This window comes from Pelophylax lessonae (genome assembly GCF_965119305.1).
Source record: "Pelophylax lessonae genome assembly, chromosome: 2".
Lineage (NCBI taxonomy): Eukaryota > Metazoa > Chordata > Amphibia > Anura > Ranidae > Pelophylax > Pelophylax lessonae.
In genome coordinates, this window is record NC_138769.1 from 305,321,576 (window position 1) to 305,346,395 (window position 24,820).

The following is a 24,820-nucleotide window of genomic DNA, read 5'->3' on the forward strand; positions in this document are numbered from 1 at the left end:
TCATGAATCACTTAGAACAAGCGCAGCCATTCTCGAATTGTCGACATTCGGTCGGATTTCCAGTGTTTTGTGATGAGGGATTTGGCCACATTTAAAAGATGGATGGTCAAAGTGCATTTATATCTCCTCAAGGGATAGTCAACAATGTGTAGAAGGCAACAAGCAGGGGTCAACTTAATCTGGGTCTCTGTTATGTAGATAATTTGTTCTCATACCTTACTCCAGAAGGGGGCGGGTAGTCTACAATCCCACCAGATATCTATCATATCTCCCACTGCCTGATGAAATCACCAGCATTGGTCAGAGGTCTGGGGAAACCATCTCTTGAGTTTGAAAGGCGTTGCATACCACTGTATTAAGTCTCTTGTAGACGAGTGCAAATCGAGCAAGAATGCATGCATTTTCCCACTGGAAGTTAGAAAAATTATTATGTAAAGCGGATTCCCAAAGGGGTTTTAATCTGTCCATGTCAGAGTCAGAGTTTTGTACCCAGGAATACATCAGTGAAGTGGTTTTCTCTACGGCCTCCCAATTCTGGCATAAATATTCAAAGGTCACGAGAGGTCTAAGAAAATGTCGCTTTTGTGGGTGCGAAGAAAAGAAATTGTGTATTTGTCTATAAGACCAGGGTGTACATACAGCGGGTTTGAAGACACTTAGTAGCCCTTCATATGATAGAATGCACCCATTACTCACACAATGCAATGCAAGTAGAGGGATGTGGTCAGCTGATTCGAAAAGTGATGCAGCTTTTAAGCCATGAGGGAAGTCTGGGTTATTATTTAGGGATACCAGTGGTCATGGGGAGGTGGCAATAGACCCATGGCAGATTGCCTCATGGAAATCCCTTAGCATATGGCTCCAATCAGTGGGTGTTTTTAATACGTGATGGATTTTCTGACTGTATAATCTAATCCAGGGTGTGTAGGATAATGTTGTCACACTAGGGATTTCTTCCAAACGGACCTAGTCTTTATGGGCAGTGCCAATCTACTATTCAAGCCAAATGCGTAATGAGATATTAATTCCAGAAGTTCGGAAACCTAATCCTCCCTTTTTGTTTGGGTACTGTCAGGTAACACAGACTAATGCGGGGTTTCTTTCCCATCCAAAGAAATTTCTGGGTTATAGCATTTAGTTATTTAAAGAAGCAAGAGGGCACCACAATGGGTAGCATTTGAAAATGTTGCAACACCCTGGGGAGGATGGTCATTTTAATTAACCTCCGAAAATGACTTAAGGGATTATTTGGAGAGGTCACTTTCTATTTGACGCAGTAGAAGTTTAGAGTTCATTGAAAAGGTTTTTTGCTTATCAGCGGTAATCCAAACCTCCAGATACGTCAGCGTGCGTGGAACCCTTCTAAAAACTATTTTGTTGAGCCAGGGTCAGGGTGGTCAATGTTAGGGTAAAGTTTAAAGCTTCTGATTTGTTGTAGTTGATTTTTAAAAGAGAAATATAGCCATAGTGGCCAAAGTCTTGAACTAGATTAGGGATCCATATATGGGGCTATGTAAGGAAAAATAAAAGCTTGTCGGCATACGCTGCTATTTTTTATATTTTCTATTCCCTAGAGAAGTTGTTTCCAAACTTGCTTACAAATGTGCTTGCTTTTATCTGGCCCTTGGGGCACTGTTTTCATCCACTGATACCAACAACGGGGCTTAATTCACCCCACAGACTCCAATGAAGGGACAGAATTCCTCTCGATGACAACATCGATGGGACACAATTCTTCCCAATGAAACCATCGATGGGGCACAATTCTTCCCGATGACACCAACGATGGGGCAAAATTCTTCCCGATGACACCATCGATGGGGCACAATTCTTCCCGATGACACCAAAGATGGGGCACAATTCCTCCCAATGACACAAACAATGGGGCCCTAATGATACCAACGATGGGGCGCTGTTCCTCCATCTGACACCAAAGATGGGGCATTGTTTATTCCCACAAATGTCCAGACCGATTCTACTCCCAATAACCACAGTCCCTAAGGCATTCATCCCTGGCAAAAGACTCTGCAATTCAAGATTGCCATAATGTGTATTTTCTCCTTATCCCCTTATGTATTACTATCTGGGTAGCTATGGGAGAGATTCTACCCACTTCCTGCCCTTTTGACCCCGGAGGAAGTGAGGGGTAAATCTTCCTAATTGGGAACCAGACAGTAGATAAAAACTTGTCAGAGTGATTTAAACCACTCCTACTACTAAAAATGGTCACTTTGTTCTATTCTTGACCAAAAATGATCCCTCGACAGCCTCATTATCTTACATTTGCAAATGGTAATGTAACTGCAAAATGTTCTTCCAATTCTTCCTTGTTAGTACCACTTACTTCGGCAGCGTTTTGTTGCCCTGTCCCACCTTTTTTGAGACGGGTGTTTTTTTTTCTGATTGTGCTGAGGTTTACACGTCTGAGACTCTTGCTTGCATAGCAATCAAAACATATTTCATAGGTACAAGAAAGCCTGTGTTTTATTTAATCATGCCCCTTAAGCCCCTCCCACTGTTAACAATTGGGCCTGACCAAAGTTTTGCCGCTGTGCGGTGTGCATGCACCATATTACTAATCTCTTTGGGGTATCCAAATCTGCCTCAGTTTTTTTTTTTGTTTACAATACAAGCAATGCCCCTGGTGATGAGAATTGCCCCCTCCTGTCTGCTGTAATTTAATCACACCCACTCTTCGCCACTTTACCTTCCCTAAAGTGCATTCATTCTCTGGTTCTGAAGTTGGGAGGTATTTATCAGGTTCTCAGATATATCATATATTGGAGTGCAGTTCAAAGACCAACTCCAGGAGGCTTGAAAATCATTCCTTGTAGTGGAAAAGCCCACCCTTTTGCTGCCGCACATACGGTATGTGTTATGCATGTGGCAACAGGTTGATGAAGAGTCACTTACCCAATCCTCCACTCCTCCAAGCCTTGTAGTGCATGTGTAGCCTATCTGCAAGGGACCATTTTCCTTTTTTACAGAGTTGGCCTTTGAGACTCCATTCGCACCCCAGCGCTTTGAATCGCGATTCTGCCCGCGATTTGAAAGTGTGAGGTGTGAATGACAATTCGCAGAACACACATTTCTGAACGCACTAGTTACATGCTTGTGACAGGTCTTCGGCTAAGAAAGCATTGAAGCCAGAGACAGCCAAGTACCTAGCATTTTCAGAAGGAGGAGGTTAGCAGAGGCAGCTCTGTGTTTTTTTCCAGAACAGGCCTCCTTAAGGCTGCATTCACACATTGGCATATTGAATCGTGGGCACATTTGCAGCGATTCTGCCCGCAATTTCAAAGTGGTGAGGTGTGAATGACAAATTGCAGAAAGCATATTTGAAATGCCATTCATTTGAATGACACCTAAAACTGCAGTGCGGTTACCTAAAACCAGGTGCCCTGGTTACCCTCTGCCGCTCTATATCCAAATCATGCTGGAGGAGGTGAGCCTGACACCAGCAAAAGTGACTAGCACACAGCGCTTTTGTCTTTGACCAGTTGGAGCAGCAGGCCACACGCCAGAAGTCATGGCATCAGAGGTTATGTGTTGGCTCATGTTTACAATCCTGCCCCAAGTCATAACTTGTCTTCTTGTGGATTACCCCCCCCAATCCCTTCAGTTCTCTCCCCCCTCTGTTTATCCCTTTACACTCTCATTGACACCAATGATTGATACCATTGACTTGACAAATGTCATTCGAAAAATTATTCAAAATATCATTTGTTTTATTAACAAAGTCCTGCCTAGGATGTAACACGTACGGGGGGAAGGATCCACGCGTGACCTCACCCGAGGCCATCTTACTGGATAATATGTGTATACACAGAGTGCTCTTTTGTGTATTTGTAACAAGTGCCAGAATTATAAGTGGTTTTACATTTATTGAATAAATGATTATATAACCAAGAGCACTAGATTTCTTTCTGTTAGCTTTTATATCGCTATCCACGATCCTACGGAGGAATTCGCTGTTTCGGATCCATTCAGACCATTGGGAGACTACTAGATCGCTTCATGGAAATGATTGTTTGACCGTCCTGCCCTGTGACATCAGAAGGGGGGCGGGAAACGGCCCTTGTCTCCCTTCCCAGCCCGCTGCTTAACAACCAGCTATTTCTTCACACACAATTTGAATCGGTCGATCGTTTTTCCACCGATCAGAATTCTAATCATTCTGAAAAGTTGGAATTTGTTAGAAAATTTATGAGTGCAATGAATATAAATGAACACATTTTTTACAAAATTTTGAAACTAAACGAATTCCGTAACAAAAGTAAATTACCCACTTGCCGACCAGCCGCCGCACTTTTACAGTGGCAGGTCGGCTCTGATACGCAAAGCAACGTATCTGTACGATGTTTCGTGTAACAGCCAGTGGGGTCGTGTCCGCTGGCCACCTGCGATCGCTCCCCATAGAGACGTGGGGCTCCCCATGTAAACAAGGCAGACCGCCGTTCTGTCAGAGGTGAACACAGGGATCCTGTGTTCCTGCTATTTAGGAACACAGATCTCTATGTTCATCTAGTGAGTTCATCCCCCACACAGTTAGAAAGCATCCCCTAGGGACACACTTAACCCTTTGATTGCCCCTGGTGTTATCCCCTTCCCTGCCAGTGTCATTAGTGCAGTAACAGTGCATATTTTTTGCACTAATCAATATAATACGATCTGCAATGTCGCAGTCCCGCTAAATATCGCGGATCGCCGCCATTATTTGTAAAATAAAAATAAAAATGCCATAAATCTGTCCCCTAGTTTGTAGGTGGGATTTAACTTTTGTGCTAACCAATCAAAAAAACACTTATTGGGATTTTCTTACCAAAAAGTTGTAGCAGAATACATGTTGACCTAAACTGATGAAAAAAAAATTTATTTTTAAATTTTTTTTTTGTATTGGCTGTGTTTTATAGCAGAAAGTAAAAAGTATTGTTTTTTTTTTTTCTTCGCAATTGTTGCTTTTTTTGTGTATAGCGCAAAAAATATAAACTGCAGAGGTGATCAAATACCACCAAAAGAAATCTCTATTTGTGGGGGGAAAAAAGGGCATCAACTTTATTTGGATATAGCGTCGCACGACCCTGCAATTGTCAGTTAAAATAACGCAGTGTCGTATCGCTAAAAATGTCCTGGTCATTACCGGGGTTAAACCTTCCAGTCCAGAAGTGGTTGGTAACATAATGAATCTATCCAAAATGATACCAAACAAATTATTCCATTCTGCATATGTCTACTGAGGAGTGGAAGCTACCTCAATCACTTGGGTCGTTGGTTTGAAGCCCTTTCTAGAGCTCTGTTTTCACTGGCGGGCCCTGACCTTCGTTAGATTCTTGCTGTCACCTTACTTGATCAGACCATTTCCAAATGGTCAGAACCCCTTAAAAGCGATCTAATCTCTCCCAAAGTTGATCTCTTGCTTATAGAATGCATAGAGCAGATGGCTATAATGTTGGTTTGTAGTAATATTTTACTAGAAGCCTGCCGGCTCATTTCTAAAGTGTGACTTATGTTGTATGCTTGGGGAACTTTGACCTAAACACTGGACTGTGGAACTCCTTTACAAAAAGCATTTCACCTGCATGGCTTTCGAGGGACAGTGTCTCCTTAGACCAGCTCTTGTGCAAGATCACTTCGGATGCCACTAGAGGCAAAAGCAGCCATCTTCCTCAGCAGAAGAAACCTTTTGTGCGTCTTATGTACTTTTTTGTTAACGATTGGCTTTATTTATGTGTGTATGTATACTTTTATGTTTATGGATAAACTGCACATTCTTTTCAGATTTATTTTGTAGCCCAGATGAAGGGGGAGTGGGTTGGCCCCCAAAATGCATTGGATGTTTTAAGTGCTCATATGATGAATCTATTCTTTAAATATATTATTCCAACTTGGGCTTTTAGCATTTCCTCTGGCGATCCTGTTGAGTTTTTATGTTTTTGAGTCATTTTCTGAATGCAGGCAGAAGGGGATTCTTGGTGATTAGTGTTTCCAGAGTTTTCCAAATTCCCTTTGGGATTAATAAATTATTCTTTATTCTGAAGTGCTCACCAAATAATTATGTTTTTCTCCCAATTATGGTAACCCTTTCCAATAAGAAGAGGTTTTGGCTGGTGTTCTACTTTAAGCTTATGACAGGGTTACTTAAAACAATTGAAATGATTCTTGCACCAGTCTACAGTAGCCCCAAGGCTTCTCCTGATCACGGGCACAAAAATAAAAGTCTCAAGAGCAGAACTATGAGAAATGCTACTGCAGTAAACATTGCCTTTATACCTCTGTGCTTTACAACTCATAATTTATTATGTTGTCTAGGGATTGTCTTCAATGGATTTAGTATTCCAATAAAGCATAAGAAAAAAACATTACAGAGTCCAAAACAGTGTTACTGAATTCTGGTTCAACATGTAGAAGTTCCAAATTTATTATAGCTGTTCCTACTCTAGCTTGTACGTGTCTTGCATATGGTGTCCCATTGGGCACAAAATGTGTTTTATCCTTGCACTCAATTTTTCTGAAATTGAATTATACTTTCTATTTTTTGATGTTTAGGTCTAAAAGTGGAATGGCAGGAGAGTGATCTTAAAAAGCGTATATTAAGTGTACCATCAGAGGTTTATGAAAAGGGCTATGTAAAAGACGTGGATGATGGATTAAGGGTAGGTTAATTCCTAGAATTTGATATTAAACAATTTAAAATTTACATTTTTTTTAAGGAGGATAGCTAACCTGTTGTATTTTTGAATGTGTGTTACTTGTGTCTGTTTGTATTATAATTTCTAACATGTTTACTAGATGTGAGATAGGTGAGATAGAGGTGTGTGTGTGTGTGTGTATATATGTGTGTATATATATATATATATATATATATATATATATATATATATATATATATATATATTATAATTAAAAGAACACTTTTAATCAGAGTATATCATCAAGTCAGTTAAACTCCTGGGATATCGATCTGATCAGTTAAGTAGCAGAGGTCAGTTTCAGCTGCTTTGGTGTTAATGAAATTAACAACAAGTACACTAGATGGGCAACAATGAGACAACCTCCAAAACAGGAATGGTTTTACAGGTGGAGGCCACTGACATTTTTTTCCCTACTCATCTTTTTTTACTGTTTTTCACTAGTTTTGCATTTGGCCAGGATTAGGGTCACAACTGGTAGCATGAGGTGATACCTGGACCATATAGAGGTTGCACAGGCAGTCCAACTCTTCCAGGATGGCACATCAATATGTGCCATTGCCAGAAAGTTTGCTGTGTCTCCCAGCACAGTCTCAAGAGCATGGAGGAGATTCCAGGAGACATGGCAGTACAGGGTTGTAGAAGGTCCTTAACCCATCTCAGGACCGGTATCTATTCCTTTGTGCAAGGAGGAACAGGATGAGCACTGCCAAAGCCCTACAAAATGACCAACAGCAGGCCACGGGTGTGAATGTCTCTGACCAAACAATCAGAAACAGACTTGATGAGGGTGACCTGAGGGCCCAACGTCCTCTAGTGAGCCCTGTGCTCACTCCCGGCAACGTGGAGCTCGATTGGCAATTGCCATTGAACACCAGAATTGGCAGGTCGGCTACTGGTGCCCTGTGCTTTTCACAGATGAGAGCAGGTTCACCCTGAGCACATGTGGTGGATGTGAAAGGGTCTGGAGAAGCCGTGGAGAATGTTATGCTGCCAGTAACATCCTTCAGCAAGACCGGTTTGGTGGTGGGTCAGTGATGGTCTGGAAAGGCTTATCCATGGAGGGAAGCACAGACCTCTACAGGCTAGACAATGACACCCTGACTGCAATTAGGTATCGGAATGAAATCCTTGGACCCATTGTCAGACCCTATGCTGGTGCAGTGAGTCCTGGGTTCCTCCTGGTGCACGACAATGCCCAGCCTCATGTGGCGAGAGTATGCAGCCAGTTCCCGGAGGATGAAGGAATTGATACCACTGAATGGCCCCCGTGCTCGCCTGACCTAAATCCAATAGAACACCTCTGGGACAATATGTTTCGGTCCATCCAACGCCGCCAGGTTGCCCCTCAGTCTGTTCAGGAGCTTAGTGATGCCCTGGTCCAGATATGGGAGGAATTAGCCCAGTACACCATCCATTGTCTCATTAGAGCATGCCCTGACATTGTCAGTCATGCATACAAGCATGTGGGGGCCATACAAACGACTGAGTACCATTGTGAGTTGCTACAATGAAATTTCAGCAAAATAGACTAGCCTTCTGTATCATTTTTTCACTTTGACTTTCGGTTGTCTTTGAATTCAGCCCTCTGTAGATTGATCATTTTAATTTCCATCAAACCATGTGACATCCCTTTGTGATGAACACATTACCTAGACCATATCTGTATAGATATCAAGCATTCTACTTTTCCCCATTGAGATCTGATGTGTTTTTTAAAGTGTTCCTTTAATTCTTTTGAGGTGTGTATGTGTGCGTGCGTGCGTGTATAATAAAAGACTGTCCACAAGGTTTAGGAGTGTGTTTGTCTGTGAAAAGCAAGGTCCACAAAGACATGGATGAGCGAGTTTGGGGTGGAGGAACTTGACTGGCCTGCACATAGTCCTGACCTCAACCCAATAGAACACCCTTTGGGATGAATTAGAACGGAGACTGCGAGCCAGGCCTTCTCGTCCACATTAGTGCCTGACCTAACAAATATGCTTCTGGAAGAATGGTCAAACAGTCCCATAGACACACTCCAAAAGCTTGTGGACAGGCTTCCCAGAAGAGCTGAAGCTGTTATAGCTGTAATTAAAACTTTGTATATTTGCTTTCTCTATAGTCGGGGCCAGATTTTCATCACTACACACACAACCCTTGGTGTACAGTGCAATACCCCTCATACACATATTTTCTTGTATTTTTGGTCCTATCCTAGCTTAGGTTATAGAAAAAATACACCAATAGGCTTGTATTCAATGATTTGTATTTCTAGTGATGATGGGACAAACGATGGTGGCTGGTGACTTTATGCTGAAAACTTGCCTCTGCCACCTATAGGCATTGGTCAGTGAAGCCTAAAAGTAAATTTGTTCTTGTCTTATAAAATGGTATTTTTGGAGACACTTTTTTGTATTAAATTCCTTGGCCAAGATTACTGTTTTATGAATCAAATATTTCATTTGTTTTTCCACTGGAGCTTCTCAGCTTCCTAATGGATGGCCCTAAGTGCTCTTTTACATTTAGGCAGTTCTAAATCCTAAATTGTAAGCTAGCTGTTTGCATTAGGCACCAACCATTTAGGAGGAACTATATTGTTGTTGTTGCTCTTTTCCTTTTATTTATACCCCAGTCTTACCTTTGAAGTGTTATTGTAGACTGTCCCCACCCTTTCTACCTTTAGTGTTTCCCATGAATTTGTAGTCAGGAGCACATCAGTGATCTTTGGGCTACATGTCCCATGATTCCATGTGTGCTTTCTTACTGCCCATGCACCTGAACACGGCATCAAAGCCCTGCCTGTACTGTTGTATTTGGGCACATTTGCAGTATAAGGCAGCACTCATGCACCTTGTTCAGGTACATGCGCAGTATGGAAAGCAATCTGGTGTCATGTTTAGGAATGCCAGAGTGGTGCACGTACTGCGCATGCGCCTCAGCATGGCACATAACGATGTGGCTGTGCCAGGATTGTTCATGTGAGTGTGTCTCCAGGGAAACCCTGTGTGGGAAAGGAGACCGAAAATAGGCACACCACACATTCAAAACCAAGGTAGGCTGCAAAGGCTGGAGACCGGAAACAATCATTTTGGTTGTGCTGCTACATTTATTATTATTATTATTATTATTATTTTTTTTTTTTTTTTTTCCACTTTAACTTTTTTTAGCCTGTTTTTTATCTTCTCTGCATGTCAATTTTAAACATTGCAAAATTCCACCTCCTTCTGTTTTTTTGAAACTGACAAGTGGCTTGCACCTGCTTCCTACTTCCTGGGTGCTAAGTGGGAGGATCTGTCTGATAGATAAGTCCCAGTACTGTAATGAGAGAAAAGCTTCAGTACTTCAGGAAAAAGCCACTCCTATGGGTAGGAAATTACTTTTCTGTAGTTCTGTTCAGGAGCAGCGTACCCCAATGTTGTCATGAGTGACATGGTGATAAGAAAACAACATTTGAGCTTTTAACAATGTACATATCAGCTCAAAACACAAAGAGGTTTATTTTAACCACGTTGTATACAAAAATTCCAGGTGCTGATAATTAAGACCCCTCCAAGGAGGAATTGATCAATAAGACACTGGAATATCCAAACCAAACAATCCTTGTGCTGCCAGTCCCAAGCATAGTATGTAAATGCAATGGAATAAAGCACTGAAAAAGGAGTGACAATAAGGTGTCAAAGGAGAATCAACCGGCAGCGATCAATAATAAATGTCAATTTATTGAACAAATAAAACCTGGGATTGCAAACCCGTTACCACATGGGTCCGGATGGCGGTGAGGGCATTGTGGGATGACAAATGCCAATGGTCAATATGGGTGGTCCAACGCTGAACCTCTCGGAGATGTAAGGGTATCCAGGGAACAGGACCCACTATGGAGTAGAAAAAGGATCCTGGCCAGTCACCGCCAGCGCATATACAAGCCATGGTACTGGAGCGCCGAGAGTAGCGTGGTGCGCCGGAAGTGATGGGATGGAGCCAGATGCAGAAATCAGCGTGGAACGCAAGCAAGCCCGTCGCTGTGACTACAAGTTTCGCGCGCATACGCTTTGTCAAGTCACATGTATGCAAAACATGTAGTCACGGCAATGGGCTTGCTTGCGTTCCATGCTGGTTCCTGCATCTGACTCCATCCCATTGAGTGACGTCACTTCCGGGCACCACGCTACCCTTGGCACTCCAGTACCATGGCTTGTATATACGCTGGCGGTGACCTGCCAGGATCCTTTTTGTACTCCATAGTGGGTCCCATTCCCTGGATAACCTTACATCTCCGAGAGGTACAGTGTTGGACCACAGCCTATTGACCATTGGCATTTGTCATCCCATAAGGCCCTCACCGCCATCCAGACCCATGTTGTAATGTGTTTGCAATCCCTGGTTTTATTTGTTCAATAAATTTACATTTATTATGGATCGCTGCCTGTTGATTCTCCTTTGACACCTTATTGTCACTCCTGTCCTTTTTGTCAGTGCTTTATTTTAACCATGTGACTGTAATTTTTAAATCTCATTGGACTGTCATGTTACGTTTTTTTAAATGCATCTCCTTATATTGGTGCGTCAGATTTGTGACTTAAGCAATATATATGCTTTATAATTTTTACATGAAGGTTTACTATTTCGCTCATGTTTATCCCCCAAAAAAGCCACGCTGAAAAGTATTTACCAAACAAAAAATTGAAAAAAAAAAATACTTTGGTAAACTGCAACAGTTTTTTTATTTTTTTCCCAGTGTGGCTTCCTCACTAAAATTTTAAACTGAACTCCAAGCACAAAAAAAACGTTCATTTTAAATATATTACTCAATAGCTACAGAGGAAATACATTCACTTTGTGGGTATCAAATGTGTTAGTACACCCACTTATTACCTTTTTAAAAATAGTAGTGGCATCCCTGTGCTGTGCATAGCTTGTGCAGAGAGCAGCGCTGTGGGAGGGACCCAGCATGATCCACCCACTACAGGCTGCCTGCAGAAAACTACAGGAGGGGGCGGATACAAGACTAATCACACACTAATCAAGGAGAGGGAGCAGCAGCGACTGGTCTTTTCTACTGGAAGCTCCTGCGGAGACTCAAAGTTTCACACCAGATAACTGCACAGATCTGGAAGAAATATACAAAGCACACCAAGATCCAAGTAAAAATACACTTGATTCCTGTATTTTGACAATATATGCTTATTCCAGAGTTCAGCTTTAAGAGGAGACAGCTGGCAAGTAAAAGGGTTGGCTTTTATCCTACTGTACATACTTTGCACGGGTAACCTGTACTGATTATGTGTGTATTTGTTAAAGGCTGCTGAGCAAGTGGGATACCCTGTAATGATAAAGGCGTCTGAAGGTGGGGGAGGAAAAGGTATTCGCAAAGTGAATGGCGCAGAAGATTTTCCCAACCTTTTTCGTCAGGTAAATGTTTTACATTTTAATATTCGAAAATATGCATGCTGTTCTTAATGTGGAGTTCTTGTTTACTGAAGTTGACAATACTGGTAAATAACGTGCCATGCTGTTGTAATGTGTATTTCCAACACCATGCTGCTTTTAGCACCTACAAAGCTGCATTAAAATGGCACAAGCTTGTTTTAGTAAGTGTGAGCTTACATTCAGAGCCCCCCTGCTTCCCTTTGGATGTATTGGTGTAGCTTTTCAGTAGCTAATCCCATACACAACCATAGTTCGTTTGGTAGTCGCTAAGGGGTTGATTTACAAAAGGCAAATAGGCTCTAGGGAAGATTCCCCTGCAAGGTGAACACTTTATTTGCCTTTAGTAAATAACTGAATTTAGATGTGTGCAAAGCCTGGCACCTATGCAGCATTTTAGCTTTCTGGCAATGTCCCTAAGAAGAGACCAATAATCTAAAAAAAAAAAAGAAAAAAAAAAATTGGCATGAAATAATGGGAAAAAACAAAACCTAGAAAAAACATTTGAAAACTATTCCTCTTTGTGATCATAATCTAGTTTAAAGAAAGGAAAAATTAAAAATAAAATAGTTCAGTAAAATCTTGAAAGAAAAACAGATCTGCATGCTTGTATGTAACAGTCATATTTTTTTCTTTTATACATACTTGTGGTGCCATATCTTAGATTGCTTTTTAAAGAAGAGCTCCAGACAATTTATTTCTGATTTGGATAGAGTAGGAAAATGGTGCACAAATACAAATAGTATCTCAGATCAGTGGTGGTAAAAAGTTGCCATCATCCCATATAACAGTAACAAATAAACACATTTTTTTTCTACTCTTTAGTTGGGATTTTGGAGGCAATCAATGAACAAAAAAATATAAAACAAATTAGACATTTATTAGAATCATTATTAAAAATTCACATAAATCACACAATGTATCAAAAAAAGACATGAAAATGTATGAATGGTACTACCATCACCAATATTACAGTACAACCATAAAATCAGACAATTGTTTGAACCAAACGGTTAGAGGGAACTCAATACAATACAGGAAAATGGTGCAAAGAGTAATTTTAGTGTAATGAGATAAGCTATAAAAAGCTCTGATTGCTTACTGTTTTACTGACTAACCCTTATAGCTTGCGCACATTCAACGTACTACACTAGTGTATAGTGGACAGCTTTGTTCAGGTCTTTTCATTAAAAATGTTTAAACCAAGAAACAAAAAATGACTATATTGCAGCTTACCAGTCCTTACATGTGGTGGCTGCATACGTTTTTTTTGTTTTTTTTAAGTTTTTTTGGGGGGGGGGCTGCTGCTAAGTATATTTGCCGTGAATGCTTGTAATGTATTTGCGGATGATACTAAACTAAGCTTGCCAATATCTTCTATGCAGGATGTGGAAACCTTACAAGCGGACCTGAACAAAATAACGGGGTGGGCAACTACATGGCAGATGAGGTTTAATGTTGAAAAATGTAAAGTAATGCACTTGGGGGCCAGAAACCAGAAAGCAAGCTACTCACTAGGGGGGGAACCTCTGGGTGAGTCTAGGATGGAAAAGGACTTGGGGGTACTGGTAGACAACAGGCTTGGCAGTGGCATGCAATGCCAAGCCGCTGCAAGCAAAGCCAACAGAATATTGGGATGTATAAAAAAGGAAATTCACTCCAGAAATAAAGAGATTATTCTCCCACTCTACAAGACTCTGGTCCGGCCACATCTGGAGTATGCTGTCCAGTTCTGGGCACCGGTCCTCAGGAAGGATGTGCTGGAACTGGAGAAAGTCCAGAGAAGGGCAACAAAAATAATTAGGGGAATGGATGACATCAGCTATGAGGAAAGACTACAAGCATTGAACTTATTCTCTCTGGAGAAGAGACGATTGAGGGGGGATATGATATCAATGTACAAACACTGTACTGGCGACCCTAGCATAAGGAACAAACTTTTCAGAGAAAGGAGATACAATAAGACGCGTGGCCATTCACTAAAACTAGAGGAAAGGCGGTTTAACCTTAAAGTGCGTAAGGGGTTCTTCACTATAAGAGCGGTAAGGATGTGGAATTCTCTTCCGCAACAAACAGTTGTATCAGCAGGGAGCATTGATAGTTTCAAAAAACTATTAGATGGGCACCTTAGAGACCACAACATACAGGGGTATACAATGTACGGTTAAAAGCAAACACACACACACATCATAGGTTGAACTGGATGGACTGATGTCTTTTTTCAACCTCACCAACTATGTAACTATGTAAAATGTTCTGCTTACTGAACAGAAATCTCAAACCGCCTTCCCAGCTATCTTCTGTGAACTACAAACCCCTCTCTCCCCTATCTAACAGGGATGATGAGAGCAGGAGTAGTTTGTAGTGCAAATCAAGAGCGCAGCCTAAGGTGACAACTCTGCTCTTCTGTTCATACAGTACAGGGGGTGAGCGTTGCCACCTTAGGATAGGAAGTATGTTAATGGCAGTATCATCAGTAGGTATATTTCGGTACTTTAATCTTTGCCTAAGATACATTTTTCATAACATATTTTTTTTAATATTTGATTTTATTTGATCAATTTGCCATGTAAGGGGTATATTTTTTATTTAGGAAATTTGAAATGAACTGTGCATTTCACACTTGTTTATTTATGAAAGGTCCAAACGGAAGTTCCTGGGTCTCCAATTTTTGTGATGAGATTGGCCAAACAGTCACGGCACCTGGAAGTACAAATTCTTGCTGATCAGTATGGAAATGCCATCTCACTCTTTGGCCGTGACTGTTCTGTTCAGCGTCGTCACCAGAAAATTATTGAAGAAGCACCGGCATCAATTGCCAATACAACAGTGTTTGAACAGATGGAACAGGTGAGGCTGCATGTAATGTACATACAGTAGCTATGCTAACTTTTTGAGTTGAATAAACAAGACACAGAATGGTCCATCAAATACATAAAAACAAAGCAAACATGGTGCTACTTATAGGAGTGGTACATAATCCAACGCGTTTCGATAATGTGATTAATAGCATACAAATCTTCATCAGGGATTTTGGTTCCACTCCTATAAGAAGCACCATGTTTGATTTGTTTTTATGTATTTGATGGACCATTCTGTGTATGAAATGTTGTACTATCATGTTGAATTTAGAAAAATGAATAATTGGTTCATAAGGATTAGAACTTACCTTTAATAAACAATTAAAAAAAAATTATATCCTCTATATGTAATCAATTGTTACCTTTTTAAAGTGCCACACCAAATAAGGGGGTTTTCTTTAAAACCTATGTTTAGGGATTATGGTAACACCACACCTTCTAGTTGCCTACATAACTTTCTATGAATAAACAAGACACAACTTTTGCACTGAAATTTGAGAAACCCTTACTAGATGTTTTTGTTCCTATTAATACAGCAAACCTAAAAAAGTTTAAAAAACGTTTCCTACCTTTCTAGGTATTTGTTTAAAGTAACCCATGGGCAGACTATAAGCTACTCTGAACAATTTGAATTGATAGGAAACTCAATCTGTCCCCACTCACAAAGAAGGGACATACCGAGTTTCCTCTCATTAACATACAATGCAGAAGTTAAGATTTTAGAATTTTAACTCCTTTTTAGGACAGACAGTGTTCAATAATGAGATCTGCCAGCACAGTACAGACAGTGTTAATGAAGGTAAACATTAACTCTCCAATCCCCACTACATCACAGAGGAGAATTTTATGTTTTGGAGTTTTTAGAAAAGAGCAAGATGTAAGCATCAAATTTTATTTGTTTATTTTTTTAAGCTATGTGAATGAGAAAATGTCATAAATTTAAAGTAGGTGTTGTTCCAATCCAAAATACACTGAATGCATCACAAAAGTTTTGAACACCAAGCAGCGGCAAACCCTACTGAAGTCTATGGGAGCTGTCTCTTGCTATATTTCCACCCTTTTTCAAGGCTAGTTTGCAATCATAAAAAAGGGCATGGGTACCTTGGCACTGGGACAAGTACCAATGCAAAAAACATTTTTTAAAAATACTGTTCACCAGGGAGAAGGTCTTTATTAATGTGGCAACACTGAAATAGTGAAAATACACAACTTTTAAATAACATTCTTGGGAATGCTTTAAAAGTACATATGAAGTTACAAAACAGTGAAAAAAATCAACATTGTGACATGGTGCTCTACAAAGGGGGGAAATGCTGCCCCCCATTTAAGGTATCCCCCCAGTGTTGAAAGACATATCGCCTGATATGGTTCAGGATGGGGGTTGGAGTCTGAATGCACAGAAAAGGTATTTTAATAACGTTTTTTTAGTGAATTGCAGAAAATTTTTCGAAAACCTTATGGCTATAGCTTAAAATTTCTGTTGCGATGATCTGCTGGAAGGTTCTGGTTAAAGTTTGGTTAAAGTGCTGGACTGTGGAACCTTTGTGTAAGAAGTGCTTGATCCCCATGACCTTAGTTGAACTCCTAATCTTATTCTCATAAACTGGTGGCAAGAGCACCAATCTTTCTCATCAGAAGAAGCCTAAAGAAATGACTGCAAAGTATTCTTCCTTTTTATCTGTGAACAAGTGTCCTCTTTTGTTTTTACTCTCCTGTGCTCTCCACTTTGAGACCCCCAAACTTGGTTTCCAGTCCACTCACAAGGTCTTGCACTCAGTCTGCCAAATCTTCAGGCAAGCCCTCCTCTGCAAGGTGCAGTTCCCCTTTATAGAGTGATAGGGATGATTTCCAGAGCGACACATCTAAGACGCTTGGGTGCAGGAGGTGGCTTCCTTGGGATGCAAACTGGAGTATTTCTCTATGCCCCCTCCTCAGTTTTCCCACTTCCAGCCTTCATGTATCACTGAATAGTTCAGCAGATTTCTGGAGTTTCCCTTTTTGGGTATTCTGGACCAAGGTTTCTTTGCCCCATTTCCTATGGCAGAACAGTTTCCAGGATTTTAGTCTAACCTGTTGAGTTTCCAAACCCAAAGGGGGCATCTGCTCCATCTTGGGTCTTAAAGTTCTGAATGTCTTTTTTTGAACCCAGAAATTCTGCATAGAATCCACGAGGTCTGTCATCGCCTCCTTTCACTAGGTGCACTTTTTAGCTTCTGTGGACATTAAAGCGGACCTTCAGATATTTTTTTTTATCTTTCCATCTATTAAATCCTCTACCTTTGTTGTTTTGGATGGTAAACATTTTTTTCTACCAGTAAATACCTTATACAGCCCACATCCTCTTTCTTGTCTGGTAATTAACCTAAACTAATGACATCATGCACAGCTCTCTCTCTCACTCTGGTGAGAGTTTACCAGCAAGGGGGGAGGGGTGAGTCATAAGAGAGCCAAGGAGAGCTGCGGAGTTGGAGGGGGCTGGATGAGGGCAGAGATAACTGACTGCAGAGATCCATAAGCAGTGGTGTGAGTATGTCTGTCTGTATATGTGTGTGTGTGTGTGTGTGTGTGTGTGTATATATGTGTGTGCCTGTGCAAATCCAGGAAGTGAACAGGCAGCAGCTTCAGCTGCGCACAGTTAAAATGGCTGCAGCCTTACTTAGTGGAAGGAGATTTCCGCAGCATATTTGGCAAGTACAGAATCAAAGTATATATAAACTAATACACACAGTGGTTGGAGGAAAGCTTCAGAATGGCAAATAGGTTTTTATTACAAATTAACAGACTTTAGTTCTTCTTTAAGGGCAGGTGCCTGAATGTCCTTATCTTGTGAGTGCATTTTGGACCAGCGTTTAGCTAGGTTTCTGCCTTTCCTTTGTCGTTTCAGAGACCATTGGCTTCTCCCTCCTTGATTAAGACCTTTTTGTAGCTCCCCTTATTTGTGTCCCTGTGACTAGATGAGATCTTAATGTAATGGTCTCTACACTTCAGAAACAACTGGAACATCGTTCTTTCATTCTTGTGTCTGGCTCAAGTTCACCAAAAAGAAATATCCCTCCATTGTCTGGATGTGGCTTGCTTTTTCCAAATGGACCCTGTAGGGGTACCTCCAGATTTTAGTTTTTTCATCTGGGTGACTTAGGCAAATCATCATTCAAGCCTATGGTCTCAAGGTTCAGGTTCCAGCCTTACCTGTCAAGGCCCACTTTATTAGATCTGTGAATGCTTTTTAAGGCATGTTAGCATCAAGCAACTTGTTTCCCAGATTTGCAAGGCTACCACCTTCTGTGTATATATTCTTTAGATTCTACCAGATCGACGTTGCAGCCACATCAGAATCCAGCTTCATACAAAAAGTCCTTTTGGGTGGCTTTTGGAGCTGCAGGCAGTCCCCACTTCACTGTTGTTTTCTTAGGCCTGCTAGTGATTGTTTGCTGTGTTGCCCACCCCTCAGTTGGACTGCTTTTGGGCATGAAAGACTTCTGTGTCCATCAATGGAGGAAAAAAAAACAAATAGGATTTTTGTATTCGGTGTAAAATCCTTTTCTTGGAGTTTGCGAAGGGACACAAATCCCATCCCTCTATGATTATGAACATGCTTTCAGCACTACTTTGCTGCAAATGCTGGTAGTAGGAGGGATCTGATGAGCAGAAAAAGTCAGACCGATCACAAGTTAACGATCACTGATTTAGACAATGTACCTATCTGAGTAATAAAACATATATATATATATTTTTTTTATCTTTTTTATTATAAAAGTAAAAAAGGGCAACATAAAACCATTTTTTAAACTAACAGATCAGTATCCGGTTTGATGGATATAGTAGCAATTCTGAATGAATTCTCAAGGTGCTTATCAGATTCTTGGTTCTAATTTTTCCCTTTGTGTGCTTCGCCTTTGAAAAGAGTTGCTCACACACAAGTGCTGCCGAAAACTGATGACATGAATAAGGCGTCATTGTGAAGAGTGGGTATTTTTCTTTGGGAAGATAAAAGTCCAATAAAGAGACACTGTCAAGTTTTTCTTTGGCCATATGTGTTCACTAAGTGTAAATGCATTTTTACAAAAAATGTACCCAAAGAAATCAACATTTTTAAGAAAGTTTACAATTTTTGTTTTGGGCCACAACAATAGCTGTCTTGGACTGCATGCGGCCATTGGGCTGCAGACCCCTGGGGTTATAATGTGACATTCACCAAACATTCACTGGTGGTCAATCATTCCTTGTAATTTCGAACAGTTTGACCAGGATAATTCACCTGCGGCCACATTCACTGCTTTATAAATATGCCCTAGTGTTTGTGTAAACCAAGTGAATACCTGGGTGCAAAGATTAAATTTACCATTATAGATTTCTTTTGTGTTAGTATATACTTATTTTAAAAGTCAAAAACAATGTAAGGCTTCATGTACACTCGTGTTCAGGATTGGAAAACTCAAAATGCACTAAAATCGCAGGGAAAACGCAGTTTGCATTTTTGCAGCGTTTTGTGTTTTGATGCGGTCAGAAGCTGCCAGAGTCCATGAAGCCTTAAAGTACTACGGCTGCCACTATTGTCTGTTAATGGGAGTTATGATATGCTATTGCTGACTTCATATTTTCTTCTGCTACATTGAAGCTTTGCTTTGTAATTTTCTTCCTAAACACCTGAGCACATTGTTTAGGTGTGGCTTAACATAGATAAAGGAAAAGCAGAATTTCTACATTCCATTCTAAGTGCCCTTACTATTATATGTCCAGAGGTCAGATTTTTGTTACTGCGCTGTTTGGCTCCATAGCATGAGCACCATATTTCTAGATTCAGGTTATAGTTCATTGTTGTAAACCACCATGTAAATCAACCACATTGGTTAACTCTGTGTGATTCCCTGACATCACCAGTCTTCTAATATAGTATGTCCTGTATGAAGACATGAGTTTGTGGTGGAAGGAAGGGGGACAAGGGGAGAAGATGCTTTTTTTGTTCTTGGGGTTCCTGTGCATCTTGGAGATAGGTGGCATAAAGAGGGCCTGAAAGACTAAAATTCTACAGTGCACTTCCTTGCATCTCTGTTGTAACATGATGGTGGAGAAAAAACTATGGAAGACTGAAAACATGGCAGCTTTCTATGTTTTAAGAAAAAGTTGCAACTTTTGATTATTTCACTTATGAATCAGTTAAGCCAGGCACGTGTAGGTCCTTCATCCAACCACTGGCTTCCTATGCTTCTGTCTTCTTCCAGCACAAATCGTAAACTAGAATGTAGGCACATACCTGCAGCATCACCAGGGAAAATAAAAGTTTCTTGCTGTTCTCTGTGAGCTCTGCAAACTGTCCTGTAAGTCCTCATGGCTTTTGACACTACTTCTATTGGAATGCCGCCTGCCTTGACCTAGCATACTAGCACATTATGGGAGACTCCACTTAAAACCAAGCCCTCTAGCACCCTGCTGTCACTGTTGAGAGGGCTTCCATATTTACCCGGTCTTCCTTCTTGTTTGTGGCCTCCAGCTACATGCATGTGTGCTGGAGCTGCCGTTTACGGGATGGGCTCTAAAGGTCCATCACGGTATGCCGGACCTTCAGAGCGCATGCCCCGGAGACATTACCGGCTGCAGCACTCTAAATATCTCCTAAACAGTGCAGGTTTAGGAGATATTCACAGTACCTACAGGTAAGCCTTGTTCTAGGCTTAACTGCAGGTATAGGTGGTAAAACTGAGTTTACTACCACTTTAACACTGCCCTTTTCACCTCACGCTCACAATTTGTGATACATAGGGCCTACACAAATTTGTTAGGGCCCTTTCACACAGGCTGTCCGATCAGGTTCCCCTGTCTGTTTTTCAGGCGGGCTTGATCGAACCCTCCAGTCTCCCCTATGGAGCGGCGGATGTGCGCGGTGACATGTCCGCTAAAATCAGCCACTATCTGATCCAATCCTGTCTGCAAAATCTAGATGGATGGTGGTCCTATTCTCCATCTGTCTGGCAGATCAGATGAAAACCTACAGGCGGTCCGTTTTCACCCATTTTCCCCATAGAGGATCTCCACACTGCACAGTGAGTGAAGACGGACCTGATCGCCTGCTCAGCAGGGATCAGCAGAGGTGCCCGTGTGAAAGGGGCCTAAGGATATACATTTCAGGAAACATTCTCAGACTTTGGAGGGACGTCCAAATGTGGATCCTCTCACTATGATAGTTTGCCAATTGTTCTTAATGCCTGCAATTGTAATTAAAATTTAATCCAAATTGAACAAATTGCACAACTGTTTGCTGTTTGTATTGTAATCCACTTGGGCCATATGGTATGCTTCAATAGCTTAGTAGCTACACTGATCCAACCTTTAATATTGTGCTGCATGTGTATCAAATGCAGTCCACTTGTCCGTACCGCACCTATAGATTAACTGTCAGAAAAAAGCCATGTTCTGCCCAATGCCAAATGTACAGAATAGATCCTATGTATGTAATGTACAGCATCTGCAACCAATGTTCACAACCGGCTTTTAGGAATAGGTTAGACTTTAAGGGGGAGATTTACTAAACTGGTGTATACAGAACCTGGTGCAGCTCGGCAAAGAAACCAATCAGCTTGGTGCTGATTGGTTACTATGCACAGCTGCACCATATTTTGTATACACCAGTTTTCGTAAATCTCCCCAAAAGTGTATCGTGTAACCTGTATAATCACTTGTATCAGGTCAAATGCAACCATAGTAGCTTAGCTTCTGCTCCGAATCACAAGAAATATTGATTGTGAGCAACCTTACAAGAATGTCGGAACTTTATAACACACATGTAGTGGTCTGTTCATAAAGCAATCCACTTACATAGCTTTACAGCCGTATATGCAGGAATATTCAAAAGTCAACTGACTTGAAACTATATGAAAGGAAATATGCACCGATCAGCCATAACATTATGTATAACATTGATTATCCCATTATAACCGCATCTGAAAATGCGTGGGATATACTAGGCAGCGAGTGATCATATTGTCCCTGAAATGGATTTGTTGAAAGCAGAAAAAATGGACAAGTGTAAGGATTTGAGCGACTGACAAGAGACAAATCTTAATGGCTAGACGACTGGGTCCCAACAACTCCAACACTGCAGCTCTTGTGGGATGTTCCTGGTCTGCAGTGGCCAGGACTGACCAAAAGTGGCTCAGGGAAGGAAAACCGGCGAACTGGCAATAGTCATGGGCAGCCAGGACTCACTGATACACATAGGGAGTGAAGGCTTTTCCATGTAGTCCAATCCAGTAGAAGAGATACTTCACTCAAATTGCTGAAAAAGTTAATGCTTGTTCTGATAGAAAGGTGTCAGAACACACAGTGCATCGCAGTTTGTTGTGTATGGGGCTGCGTAGCTGCTGACCGGTCAAAGTGCCCATGCTGACCCATGTCCACAGTCAAAAGAGCCTGCAATTGGAACTTAAGCATCAGAACTGGACCACAGAGCAATGGAAGAAGGTGGCCTGGTTTGATGAATTTTAGGATAGTTTGAGGAGCACAACAATGAGTTTGAGGTGTTGACTTTTGGGCCATACACGCTATACAATTTTCTTTAGATTTTTTTTCCTTCAGACTTACCAAAACCATATAATATGAGGTCAAACCTAAACACTTTCAATCTGTATGCAATCAGGCAGGCCCTTGCACTACATAATTGAAGGTAAATCTAAAGGAAATCTACCAACAAAAGTTGTATAGTGTGTATCCAGCTTTTGCCTCCAAATTCTCCAGATCTCAATCCGATCTAGCATTTGTGGTATTTGCTGAAAAAACAAGTCCAATCCATGGAGGCCCACCTCGCAAAATACATTACTTAAAAGTGTTACTAAACCCTCAACAGTAAAATCAGTCTGTGTATGCATTAAAGCATGCTGGTTATACCCACTGTGGACCTAAGGGGTTAATCCTCGGCATTGTGTAAATAGGGTGTTTGATCCTGGCTTCACTGATCCTCCCCTTCTTTCATTGGGGAATACATCCCCTGATAAGACAGAGTCTTTGGAGTCACTCTGCACATGCTTAGTTTGGTGTGTATTGCTAGTGAGTTTTTCTTTCTTGGGAGGGTGCATGTAATCAGCACAGGGCCAGATAGCGCGGTCCAGACAAAGACGGTCAGGGGTCCTGCAACCTCATAGGACAGTCAGAGTGGAATGAAAACTCTTCCTACAAACTTTAACCAGACACTGGTAGAAGTAACTAGACTGCTATATACTGCTGATGAGAAAGGCGATTTAGCGGTATATATTTACTAAAATAATTGCATTTCCATATGCTGTGTATTGTGAGAGACCAGATATAGTGAATGCAGGCTCCTGGGTTAAGTAACACTTTACCACTTTTGGACCCAAAGGTTTTACCCCCTTAATGACCAGGCCATTTTTTGCGATACGGCACTGTTACTTTTGCGTCAGTGCTGTGACTCTGCACTCAAATAAAATTGATGTCCCCTTTTTTTCCCCACAAATAGAGCTTTTTGTGGTATTTGATCACCTCTGCGGTTTTTATTTTTTGCGCTATAAACAAAAAAAGAGTGACAATTCTGAAAAAAAAAAACAAAAAACAAACTGTGTTTTTTACTTTCTGCTAAAATCTATTTTTTTCATCATTTTAGGCCAATATGTATTCTGCTACATATTGTTTGTAAAAAAACAAAATCCCAAAATTGTATATTGATTGGTTTGTGCAAAAGTTATTGCAACCACAAACTAGGGGATAGATTTATGGCATTTTTATTTATTTATTACTAGTAATGGCGACGATCAGCGCTTTTTAGCTGTACTGCGACATTGTGGCGGACAGATTGGACATCTGACACTTTTAGGGGACCAGTGACATTACTAAATTTGCTAAAAATATGCACTGTTACTGTACTAATGTTACTGGCAGGGAAGGGGTTAACACCAGGGGTGATCAAAGGGTTGTGTCCTTAGGGGATGCTTTCTAACTGTGTGGAGGATGGACTCACTGGATGAACAGAGATCCATGTTCCTAAATAGCAGGAACACAGGATCCTTGTGGTCATCTGTGATAGAACGGGGGACTGCCTTGTTTACATAGGCAGACCGCTGTTCTGTCTCTCTGGGGAGCGATTGCGGGTGGTCAGTGGACATCGCGTCCGTAGGACCTGCTGATTAGCTCCCCCTCTGGCCAATCAGCGCACGTGCGCCCCTACTGGCTATTGCATGAAACAACATACAGGTACGTCGTTTTGTGAAATAAAGCCGGCTTGCCGCAGTATATGTACTGCCGGCGGTTTGCAAGTGGTTAAAGGATCTGCTACTGATGGATGGTGACAGATACCACAGCATATCTTCAGACATCTAGTAGAGTCCATGCTTTGACAAGTTATGATGGATGGTCATTAAGTTATGGCTGAGCGATGTATAAGGTATAAAAGAGCAACTGCTCCACAGTATGCTGATGGCTGGGCACAGTAGTCCACTCATCAACATGCTGTCATATTTAAAATCAGTTCCAGCTCCAATCCCAGAAGCCGACTCTTCCGTAGAAACGCGTCGGGGGGAGCCAGCCGTGCTGCTACAGGTCCCGGATCGCACTGCAGGCGACCGCAACTTCTTCTGAGCATTTCGCTGTATACCTCATCGGATGTTTGTGAGTGTTTTACCATTTTTTACATAAATAAACTGTGGGTAATGCATCAGTCCCTTCCTCTTCTTTATTGTGGTCCTCCTGTTGGCAATTCTACCTGTGGAAGCCTCCAGACCCCTAAAAAGACACCGGGAAGCTCCGTCCATCCATCCATCCCACTGGATATCTTATCAATCGTGGCCGTTTGACTGGCTTCCTTGGTACCACAGTACATGCTCCATTCTCTCTCTATTGTGGTAAGAGTCCATTCATATC

General features: G+C 41.3%; 1 protein-coding gene across 4 annotated transcripts in view; it reads left to right on the forward strand.

Annotated features, from left to right (window-relative positions):
* The window catches only part of ACACA (acetyl-CoA carboxylase alpha), a 525,165-nt gene that overhangs the window by 54,432 nt on the left and 445,913 nt on the right, over positions 1-24,820 (forward strand). For all 4 annotated transcript variants that reach the window (XM_082245775.1, XM_082245776.1, XM_082245777.1 and 1 more), the window contains exons 8-10: positions 6,547-6,653; positions 11,970-12,080; positions 14,736-14,945. In XM_082245775.1, coding sequence (XP_082101901.1) covers positions 6,547-6,653; positions 11,970-12,080; positions 14,736-14,945 — 428 coding nt within the window. The remainder of the gene's footprint in view (positions 1-6,546; positions 6,654-11,969; positions 12,081-14,735; positions 14,946-24,820) is intronic.